Consider the following 12,222-nt stretch of genomic DNA (forward strand, 5'->3'; position numbering starts at 1 on the left):
CTTTTATCCTAACCATATAATTTTCATTAATCGAAAAAGAATATTTTTAGTAGGAGGTTCTCACAGAAAAATATTTTCAATATCACTTCCACTTTATCAATTACAAAGAGTAGTTTTTCCAATTAATCGTTTAAAGATTTTTTGATGACCTCAAGCTATTCAGTGTTGATGTTAGTTAGACTATGTAGCCAAGCTTTTTGACTTTCTGACTTTCCTCTGGTAAATTGAAATTGTTTTTGTATTTCGATGGCTTCTCAGTTCAACCTGGCATGATAATTAGATGTGTTTTTCATTAAACACCGGTAATATATTATTAAAATCATAATTTGATAATTATCACTATAGCTCACCAGTATTCCTTGGGTTCCATTACTCCATTACACAAATATTAACTTGCTCTATACACTGCTTTTTACTCAGCTAACTCGAAAGCTTATTGAGTCTTCTAACCAGATCCGCGTTGTCAAGGGTCTGGATGGTCTCAATTGTTCGAGAGGGACTCTCGGAAAATTTTTCAATGGTCCTGCTACCAATATCAATTTTTAGGTCTCTGTGGGGTCACTGTTGAGCCGTAGTACTTCATTTTGGTATCGCTGGATTACATTCAAATTACTCTTTCTGGCATAATCCCACAGCTGGATGCTGTATGTCTATATAGGTCTCAATATCTGTATCCCAAAGTATTTTGTTGTAGATTGACAAGGTAGTTTATGATTTTCTATATTTTTATCGTCATCTAGTCACCTCTCTTTTGCATCCTTTATATTTTTGACTTGATGTATAGTTGAATAACTTTCTCGAAACCCAAATTGGTGTGATGGAAGTGGATCTTCAGCTACTAGGAGACGTTTCATATTTTAACAATATCCTCTAGTATAGCTTCGGAACTTCAGGCAAATGGATGCCTGTACGATGATACTATATTTCTTAGTTTTACAGGTTTAAGGATCATTACGGGGTCGGCAATGATAACGTATGTCAGCTTCACTATGGATTCACCCAGCTTTTCTTGGATTGATTTTCTATAATTTCATTATTCATTTCTGTCCAACTTTTATTTGAATTTCCTAATGGAAGATTTTGCTAGATTGGTCTTTTCCATCTCTTGGTGGCTTTTCAGAGAAAATCATTAGTTTGGCTGTCATATGTCAATTCTCACAGATGGTCACCAATTGATTTGTTTTTATTTATTCTAATTTCTCTTCTGTGTTGTTGAGTTTGGTTTCATTGCATGAAGCTCTAGAGACCTGTTTTTCAATTTCTTCAGCTTAATTATCATCTTCAGTCCATACAGCTTGCTAATTTCTTAATTTTTCAATGAGATCGACAAATATATTGTTTATTCTAAGTGGAGGTAAAAACTTCGCCAATCTGTTAATCTAATAGTTTATTCAGGACATGGTGGATTTTTAATAACAGCAGCGCTCACTGTGAGAAAGATGGGAGAAATGTCGGAATTCATGTCACATTCTTCCTTAATATGTATATTAATGACAGAAATATTTCTGATTATTGAAAAATAAATCAGGTCTGGGATTTGGTTGGGGTCAGTAGACCAATATGTTGAATAACCTGTAGAAAGTGTTTCACAAATTAATCAATCAACTGCCTTCAGAGGTTCCTTTCCCTTGATTGTAAATGTCAAATTTCAATGAGTTTGCATAATTATCTATTCAGGATATGTTTTGGCAGAAAGAACACAGCAACAACATAAAGTTCAAAAGTGTTTTGTTTTCAGCGCTCACTGAAGTTACTTGAAATATTTCTGTTTTGTAGCAATTTTTTTTGATAATGTCTGAATTTTTTCTATCATGAGCCTACCTCTTTTCTGGTTGTGTTATTAGAATATAGCGTATGCAACAATTCATATCCTTCAAAACTAATATGGGTTTTATTCGTAAAATGTGTTTCAGAAATGAAACAGACGTTTATTTTTCCAATAAAACAATCTGCAACTCTTACTGATATTGCAGTAGTCTATTTACATTCCTTTTCGTTATCCTCAGACTATCTGACATTTAAGTTTTTAGAAAAAGCTTTGTTTGCTCTTTATTTAAATTCAGTAATGGGATCATCCATGTTGGTAATGGTGATTATTGGAAAGTACTTCCAATAATAGAGATCTTGTTTTGATTAGTTGTTTCACTCTCGAGCTTATATGTAACGGAGTAGTTTTTTCGGTTTTGGATGTTAGTCTCTGTTGTTGCATCCTTTTCTACTGTTTAATTACGGTGGTTTTCTCATTTATTCTGCTACCATGCATCCTCTTTAATGGGCGGGGGTGACCCACATAGTGTTGACTGGAATTTTTTTATGTCCTTCACAATTGATAGTTGGGTACTTCCTAGTATATTTAACACGTTCTGGTCGATTCGCGCAGTATTTTTGCGAACGGTTCAGAACTTTTCATTTCTTGCATTGGGTCAGAAGTTTGAATTTTCTCAATGATAGTATTTGAACTCTAACTCCTGATATATTAGTAATTCGTATATAACATCAACATTTTTATGATGTCTAAATGATTCAACCTTGTTAAGAGATTGTTTAGTATCGCCACGTTAGGCCCATTACTTTGATGGGGTTATTTTGATTAATTTCATATGAATGCCACGGATATTCCTTGTCATTCAATGATGCAAAATAATTTTCGTTTTGCTTATTGATTTTTATAGTGTGTTCATAAATGACTTTCATTCGAGCATTTAGAAAACTTCGTACCAGAACATGAAAATCATTAAAGATTTTGTTCAACTCTACAATAATTGGTGGAGGCTTCTGAATTTGTTCAGTTTTTTCAGCACTTTTTGTAATGTGTTGTTGAGAATATCTGGTTTTTCTTGAATTCGTTAAGTATTATGACTTCGTTACTCAGGGCGTGTTCCGTGACTGGTGACTTGTCGATATACCATATCCGGTAGTTTATTTACATTATGGTTCTGTATTATGCCTTTTCCAATCTTCTCGTGGTTCTGATGTATATACTTCTACAGATGCAGGGTATGCATATACACCCTAAAATACATAAGGAAGTCCTTCTTAATGTTTTCATGTCAAACCGTCTGAGTATACAACAGTTACCTTCGTAACAATTGAAAGGAAAGATATTCGCGAACCGCCATTTGAGAATGTAATCTCTTGTCCCATAGTATTTCTATCACATTGGAGAACACCCAAGTTCTGTCAACTACATCTACCTGCCATGTGCCAAATTGTACCTACATGGAAACACATAAACACAAAAACTATTTTAACGGAGAACAGAAAATTCAGAAATTGATAGTAAATATTGTTTACCTGCTCCCTAACATCGAAATAATTTCATGAAGCAAGAATGCTTTTTGGAAATTTCAACCCCATAACATTTTTATCATCGAAAATTATTTTTAAAAAAATAATTTTCAAAATGTTAAATGATGTTTTATTTATCGTATTTTGGAAAATAAAAGTAATTTGTACATCTTTGTTTGATGTTTATGTTTGAGAATATATCTAATACCCCTTTTTTTAAACTTTTTGAAAATATTAAAGTTTTATAGATCAACATGTTAACCACTATATTTTGGTGAGCTGCAGATCCCATTCACAACTTTTCCTATTTCATACAATCTTTAGATAAAATAGCTCTTAACCTCTTCACAATAGAACCAACTCCCCAATTAATCGCTGGGCCGGGTCCAAACCCAGCATCTCATATATACAGGGGTGATCTTTTCTTCTTTACTAGTACATTTCATTGCATGCATGACTCTTAACATTGTCTGTGGATAAGGTAAACTAATTCACCTTGAAAAGTTTGGAGTTTTATGAATAATTTTGGTATATTTGATTTATTTAGTTCATTTTCGTTGTCAATTACATCGAATTGAAAAAATCTCAAATCCAAAGTGTTTTCATGTCCCACATCCTCATCCACAGAGTTTCATGTTGCTGTGTTAGCTGTCCCTTGCACCTAGACAGTCTTCGGGCCAGCCTTGACGAATCGTCATCACGTATCATAAAAAATGTAAACGAATGACGTGACCAATTAATTATTTTAAACATTCAGTGTGAAATAGAGATTCCTAGAAAATAGACACCGGTTCCTGTGAGAGACTATGTGACCAACACTTGTGGGACAGTAGATATACATCGATAGAGCATAAAGAGCATCTCTATCGCTCCGATAACCGTCAGACCATTATTGTCTGTGCATCTGTCATCATGTATTCGCGATATACGAACTGCTCACAGAAATCATATTCTAGATTGTAAGTTTGGTTTCATTTGTTTAACTGAAACTCACATGAATTCGGCTGAAACAGACTTTAAACACATAGGAGGTTATACACTTATAAGTAAGTTTTGTAGAACTTTTTATCATAATGGTGGTGTTGCATTTTTTGCTCTTGATGAGTTGAATTGAATTAAATTAAATGAATTTTGCTCTGATAGACATTATGAGATATGTGGGTTGCACTGTAAAAACTACAAGGGTATGTCTGTTGTGAAACTAGTCTGTTACAGATCTCGGGAAGGAAATTTTAGTATTTTTTGTGAAAATTTGATGAGTGTCTTAGATTTTATTTATATGCCAGGTAAAAATATTATTTTAACTGGAGATTTTAATATTGATGCAACTGAAAACTCTAGGGATGCTAATGCCTGTATGTGTTCTGGACTATACAATTTCTGATCATCGAACTGTATTATTTGAATATGTTGAGACTGTCTCACCACTAAAGAGGGAGGTACCACAACCCTGCAGAAGTTTTAGTGCTAATAACGTGAATAGATTCATTCAATCATCAGAGAGAGAGAGTCTTGGAATGACGTGTACAATTTTTTCAATATCGAAGACGCATATAATACTTTCAACGACATTTTTGTTTACCACTTCAACATCTGTTTTCCACTCAGAAGGCATTATGGTTCAAAAAATTCCAATAAATTGTGGATTGATGATAATGTTAGGAAGTCGAGTATTAAACTGAAGGATTTATTTCTATTAAAATGTAGTTTTCCCGTCCTGAACGAAGCTTATGCATCTGCAAAGAAGCAACATGAATTGTTATCAACAGAAACTAAGCAATCCTACTACCAAAGTAAAATATTTAATGCAAACAATCCTGCAAAAATGGCTTGGAATGTAGTATCTGATTTGACTAATCGTACGAGAAAACATTCCTTTAATAATATCTCTATCTCGCATGAAAATAAATTTGTTGAAGACCCAGAGAGAATCAGTAATTTATTTAATGAATTTTTCATAAATATGCCAATCAAACTTCTCAGTGAACATAGGCCTCAAAGGACAGCTCAACTTCCCGAACCTGAAATAATTGGGTTCAATGAGTCCCTGTTTCTAGCACCCTTTTCAGAACCTGAATTATTACAGTTGATGTCGAATAAATTGAAGAATAAAGCCTCCTCAGGGCCAGATGAGATTCCGTCATTTATTTTGAAGAAGATGTTACGTCACATTATTTCGCCTCTATCTTATCTAGTTAATCTTTCTTTCGCTTGTGGATGTTTTCCATCTTTATTGAAAATCGGCAAAGTCATCCCAGTATACAAAAAGCAAAATCCAGCAAATCTTGAAAATTATAGGCCCATTACTGTCACATCCTACTTTTCTAAGGTTTTTGAATATTCTTATCTCCAAAGACTTATGAATTTTGCATTAAGTCATAGCATCTTCTCAGATAACCAACATGGTTTCCTGCCAGGACGCTCAACTCAGAGTGCGGTGTTGTCATTTTATGAAAAATTGATCAAAGCAATCGAATAAGGTGAGTGCCCTGTTGGGATCTTCTATGATCTCAGCAGGGCATTTGACTGCGTTCAGCATGAGGTACTCTTGTCTAAATTGTACAAATATGGTATTCGTGGAGTTTCACTCGACTGGATACGGAGTTTCTTAACACACAGAAAACAATTTGTTAGTATATCTTCCACTAAATCTGCATATCAAAATATCTCTATGGGCGTTCCCCAAGGCTCTGTTTTGGGGCCAATTTTATTTTTATTCTACACGAATGACATGGATAATATCGAATCTACTGCCAGCTTCATTAGATATGCAGATGACCCCAATATATTTGTCTCTGACGAATGTGAAAATACCTTGAAACAGAAGTGTACAACTGCGGTTGGTAACCTCATTTCATGGTGTGATCAGAAGTGTCTCTATTTCAATAGTAATAAGACGAATATAATACGATTCCACAACTACCAAAAACAATGTGAAACTGTAACAATAAAAAACTGATGAAATCTTGATTGAGCCTACTTTATCAGTTAATTTTCTTGGAATTACTAAAGACTCTGGTTTAAACTGGAAAGAACATTGTACCAACTTGATCTCAAAATTGAACTCATTATGTTTTATGTTCCGAAATCTTAAGGCCATTTTGTTACGTGAACAATTAATCGTATTATATCATGCACAAGTAGCCTCCCGATTACGATATGGCATATGTTTCTGGGGTGTGTCCACTCGAGCACCAGACGTATTTATTGTACAAAAACGCATTTTAAAAATTATTTGCGATACCTCAAGCAAAGCATCCTGTAGACCTATTTTTAAAGCATCAAAAATTTTAACAATGACGAGTATTTTAATTTTAGACAAATAAAAATAAGTTCACTAGAATCCAACAAGTCCATAGTTATAATACGAGAAATTGCGCTGATTTCCACATTCCCTACTGTAAATATGTTGTATCTTCGAAATCTTCTGAATATTTGAGTCTGAGGATTTTTAATAAACTGCCTAAAGAAATAGTTAGTTGCGCCAATATTTCTATTTTTAAAACTCGCTCGAGGAAATATTTACTCGACAATGCTTTTTATACATTGGATGAATTTTTTATTTTTTAGATCTTTAGATTATAAGTGACTATTCCTATATGTTTTATCATCTTTGGGAAAATGAATGTATTATTATTATTATAATCTCATTTTCATAAGAAATTGTGAGGGAAGAAGCATTCAGTTGTGATTAACGGTGCTTTCGGAGTGATTGGGAGACCATATTTCTTTGTTACTTCTCTCTCACGAGATTTGCTCACACTCTCACAGTACGAACAGTCTGTCCGCTCTATCTTGTAGTTTATGATCGAAATCTATGCTGATATCGCGGTCGCGTGTGTGCCGCAGAAATCATCAGGCTGAGACGCAGCCACGGGGGGGAAGATGGAGGCGGTCATCCCCCTCGTCGCTGGAACCTCCTCCGCCACCACCCCTCACAGCGGTATCCTGGACCTGGCCCTCGGTGGAATCAAAGCCCTGACGGTGGGTTAACGTTATTTACCATTGATGTTTGTTTTGTTTTTCTGACATTACGTAACGAAAACTGACTAGAATACATATTATTCTAACTATTAGCCACACATGTCCTCTCACAAGCAGGTGAAACGGTCGAGTAGGTATTCACGTCATATGAGTGCCACATTTTCGTCGCAGTACCAAAATAGAGAAATTATCAAAAATTACAACAATGAATCTATTATTGAGACATTCCTGCTACGTTTATATCTGATTGTCTCTACTGTACTGGTCAAAATTGAGGAGAAGAGTTTTGAAATGGCAATTTTTCACAGTTCAAACAATCGAATTGAAAGAAAATTTTGTAGTTCACTTGAATTATTCCACAATATTTTATTATCATTAAAGATAAGTGAGTTGAGGGATATTAGTAAGCAGTTTGATGACAGCAATGTAAATTTTCCATTATTAAAATCTGTTTAAATATGTTTTTCAATCGTCGATTTATGTTTGGTTAAGTTTTATATTAATTCACCTGAGAGGTAGTCCTGAAGAGAATAAATATTTTTCTTTCATTCTTCGCAACGCAATATCGCTCTTCAAAAACACTCATAATATTATATTAAAAAAAAATTTCGAAATAAAATTTCCAGACATTCTTTTCTTCCCTACAACTTACTTTATGGAAGGAGTAAATTCCTAACGGAAAACCACTACTTCCAGCAGCAAGACCACGCTGAAATAAATCGATTAGATCACCTACAGATCGGTGTCCTGCTGCTGGATGACCGGGAAACATCTGCGTTACTAACCTCTGAAAGGTATCTTGTAGTTGTTGCATTATTTATTTTCTTTAACGTGTGCAACTCTCTTCGATAACAATCTTCAAACTCATTTTGATTTCTATTTGTGTATTGGTGCATGAGATGTTTCTTTCCTGCTTGGAGCTTGGTTCACGAGATCAAGCTGTTACTAGTTAACAATATATCTCTTAGACGAAGGTTTCATAAATGAAATAGAGCCGCGTTGAAATCAGTCGAGTCCCAGGCACACTGCTGGTTAGGTCGGATCTTTCCTGTAATGATGAGAGGTGATACCTCGAAACCGGTCTGTGAGTGATTTATCTACTCGGTTGATTTCAGCGTAGTCTTGGCTGCTGGATGAACGAGAAACATCTGTGAGGTGTTTTGCATTAATGTCTGTCCAGCGTGGTATGAGCCAAAGAAGTAGTTGTATTTTATTAGTTGTTTATTCATCCATTGTCGTTGTTTCAATCATGAATAAATGACATTATTATTATTTAACAGATCCTACTGTGTAGATATGTTGAGAGAAATTAATGTTTTGAGATTCAATTTCGAAATATATACGTATGTATGTATATCTCCTCAATACAGTCTTCAGACATATTTTAATTCCTATAATATTATTTGAAATTTCTGTTGTCTTTTTGTTTACTTGCACATTTTTCCTTCTTTTTTTACTTTTTTTTTTATTTTTTTTCAGTTCAACTAACGATACAAATATGACAAATGGGAAAGAAAGAGAAATAAGTTCCTCGTATGGAGAAGCCACCATGATGTGAAAATATAATCTGCAAGTCGCATTGAAATTGTGTACTTATATATTGTTAGCTCAAGTGATCAAATAATTTTAAATTCTGTTATTCAAATATATGTGAAATATTGAAAATCTTGTTCTAAGATATTTCCATCATAAAATGGATTTGATGCTCATTAGCCCATTAAGGACGGAGTTTATTTCTTTTCAAAAAATATATTTTTTTGTGTTTACTGCATTTGGTAGGTATTAAGAGCTAGCAATTTCATAGAAAAAAAATATTATTTTATTTTATAAGAAACTCTAAGTTGCAAAAACGCAACGCCAGTCCTTGGGAGTATCAAAATATTCTTAACCGAACAAAATAGTTACAATCTGCTATGGAAGTCAACAGTACAATTTTTGCACATTCCTACGTTACATTTTATACAATATGTTCGTGTAATAGATGTTCGTTTGTTATTTTTGATAGACTCTAAAATGTTACCTGTATTGTCATAACGAATATCATCACTAACTCTTGATGAGGAACGACTTGACACACTCGATGATGGACGACCTCCTTGACGTGGTAGAATTTGATATATGGTCAGGTAACTTTTCACAATTTCCCTTCTTCTGAATTGCAATAAAGTTAATTTGTTACCTGCGCATTTATGTAAAATTCATGCATTTTGTATTGTAGTATCCAGCAGTCAAGTGAATAGATTCCACCACAATTTTTTTCCTCTAATGCTGATCCCATGCCTTGAGATATTTTCATTCATTAGATCTGTACCTCCCATTGATGGGTTATATTTAGCAATTGGTACTTGTATCTGGATATTTCTTTTCTCAGCTTGAGAAAACCTTTTAACATGGTTCAAAGGATGTGTACCATATTCTGTTGATGCGGATGTAACGATATTATCATCATTCCATCTGATTAGGATCGTTCCGTAAGTCCTATCCACTGCTGTTGCATATTCTCCTCTGGGTTGCTTTTGTAGTGCTTGCTTTTGGGGAAGGGGGCATCCTCGCGGTATACGATTTTCTCGAATAGTTCCTATTGAGCCATATCCAAGACTTTTCAAATAATGCAATAAATGCAAAATTGTGAATGAATTATCAAAAAAAAAGTTATATCTCAAATCACCTTTATTGCAGATTCTTAGTCTATCATTTTTACCAATGGCGCGGCACATTTACCAAATACTTTTTTGTAATCATCTGGAATATTATCGTCAGTACCTTGATAAGGAATGAAGTTCATTAGATATCCACTTTGAGTTGTTAAACTCCAAATCTTGTATCCAAATCTTATAGGCTTACATTTTATTAATTGTTCGCATGCGTGTCTACCATAATATTTCACCATGGGTTCGTCAAAATTCAGATCTTGTTCTGGAATGAAGTGATGCATAAATTTTTTTTTCAAAATGTTCATGAGTGGTCGAACTTTACAATATTTATCGGACAAATCAAGATTATCATTATTCACACAATGCACATAACGACAAATTGAAATAAATCGGTCACGTCGCATAGCAGACTTTACCATTTAATTTCCCATATCATCACTACTATCCCAGTAAAACTTTTTCCCTGGCAAAATATTTTAGCCCGATAGTATGAGAATTCCGAGGAAACATTTTATATCATTGGAATCTATTGAAAAATTTTCTGCATTTTTTTGGCGGCTATATCTTCCAGTTTCTGTAACTAATAATGATATAATATTATCTAACATCTCAGTAGGAGTAAGGCATTTGAAGTTTTCATAGTTCTTTTGAGGAAACTGCTTTTCATTAGAAATATTGCTGTAATCAATTTTTTTTACGGAGTCAACAGGCTGTTGTTCTTTCTCGGGTTCTTCTAGATCTTCGGAAATAATTTCATTATCAGCGGTATTGTCTTGTTGATGAATGCTTATCTCGGCTGCAGTTCGCAACTGATTTGCAGACAAATTGCCAACAAGGCCACCTCCGTCTTCATCTGCAGAGTCTTCATTCGTCAGCTCGGCCGGTTCTGGGGGTTCAATATAGATTTCACCAACGTCTAAATCATCTACGTAAGCCATGTGCAGAGCCTCTTCGGGTTTGAGTCCGTCACTGAAAAATAAATATAAATTTGAAAAGGCAGTAGTCATAAGGACTGGCGTTGCATTTTCGCAACGCGCTTAACTGCGCAACAAAAGCACATGACTATTGAATTTTGAAGTTTTTAAATGATCACTAATGAATAACTGAATCAATTGCCTATTGAATCCAAATAAAAGATCAATAATTCTTATTAAAAACAATGGAAAAATTCTACTTACACAAAATGAAAGTCCATAGCGAGATGACAAATTTAGAAGACTAACACAGAACGATCAACTGTCTGAGAAAAACTTCAGTTCTATACCAAACATTCATACCAACCTACAAGTAGTGCATTTACCACCTACACTGTTGCCATTTTTCGACAAAATATTGATATATTAGATTGCGATATTCCTTTGAACTATTACAGCTATGCGTTGCGTTTTCACAACGCTTGTCGTAAATGGGTTAGTATGCTGGAATTCAGTTTCTTTCTTATGTTTATATAAGATGAGATACAATGAAAATGTTTTCCAGAAATGCAACTTCGTTTATCCCAAAATTTATATGGACTCTTATGATCATCTGAACACATTACCTTTTCAGTCAAGGAGCTAGTTTGTGAAAATTGTGACAACGATCTCGGATCAAAAGGAAAATTCTTTATGGATTCTTCGTATTCGTTAACTTTGTTATTATTCATGCTGAATCGAAATGCAATTCTATGTATTCAGTTTCTGAATCAACTAATGACAATTTCTGGTTTGAATCTCCATTGTTTAAAAATATTATCTGCGAAAATGAAATGAAAAAGTATGAACAATTTGAAAGAAAATACGTAGGGCAATAATGATGCATTGAAAGCTGATCTGTAAAAGAACAAATTATTATCTATGAATTGAGAATGTATAAAAACCACCCATGGAAAACAACATTACGCTGTACACAAAATAGAATATTCAATACATATCATTTCGTGTTTTTTTTTTTAATTTACTTCATTCAAAGTCGCATCAACCTTCAGGGTTGGTTGGAGTATAATTGGTTGATTGCTTCCAGGGCACTCAAAGAATCTGACAATCAAAAATTTCACGGAGTTGTTCGTCCCTATGTACTGCAGTGCTTTCCATATGGCGTAAAGTTCCCCAGTAAACACTGAGCATTCTAGGTGGAGTTTAAATGATGAACTAAATTGAAGACTGGTGAAAGCGGCTCCTACGCTGTCTTCAGTCTGCTGTTTTGAGGACCATTTTGGAGGTTTAGAAATTGATTGTTGTGATTGTTCTTTGGAGATAAGTATGGGATGGTGATCGTTTTCATATTGCTCGAGAAGTATTTCCCAGTCCAATGACAT

At 34.2% G+C, this 12,222-nt stretch overlaps 2 protein-coding genes across 12 annotated transcripts in view; one reads left to right on the top strand and one right to left on the bottom strand.

Annotated features, from left to right (window-relative positions):
* Positions 1 to 12,222, top strand: part of Glut1 (Glucose transporter 1) — a 356,436-nt gene that overhangs the window by 319,830 nt on the left and 24,384 nt on the right. For 4 of the 11 annotated variants that reach the window (XM_074171718.1, XM_074171711.1, XM_074171713.1 and 1 more), the window contains one exon: positions 8,752 to 8,937. The exons of 6 other annotated variants lie outside the window; for them this stretch is intronic. In XM_074171718.1, the coding sequence (XP_074027819.1) occupies positions 8,752 to 8,830 (79 nt within the window). In that variant the 3' untranslated portion in view covers positions 8,831 to 8,937. Of the gene's footprint in view, positions 1 to 7,137; positions 7,286 to 8,751; positions 8,938 to 12,222 lie in introns of those variants that run through there. One more of the 11 variants, XM_074171710.1, reaches the window with a different exon arrangement.
* Positions 1 to 12,222, bottom strand: part of LOC141480961 (uncharacterized) — a 160,996-nt gene that overhangs the window by 1,871 nt on the left and 146,903 nt on the right. The window lies entirely within an intron of this gene.

Source organism: Leptinotarsa decemlineata, unplaced genomic scaffold, assembly GCF_025532065.1.
Source record: "Leptinotarsa decemlineata unplaced genomic scaffold, Ldec_3_MD MMD2_tig00000035_RagTag_RagTag, whole genome shotgun sequence".
Taxonomy (NCBI): domain Eukaryota; kingdom Metazoa; phylum Arthropoda; class Insecta; order Coleoptera; family Chrysomelidae; genus Leptinotarsa; species Leptinotarsa decemlineata.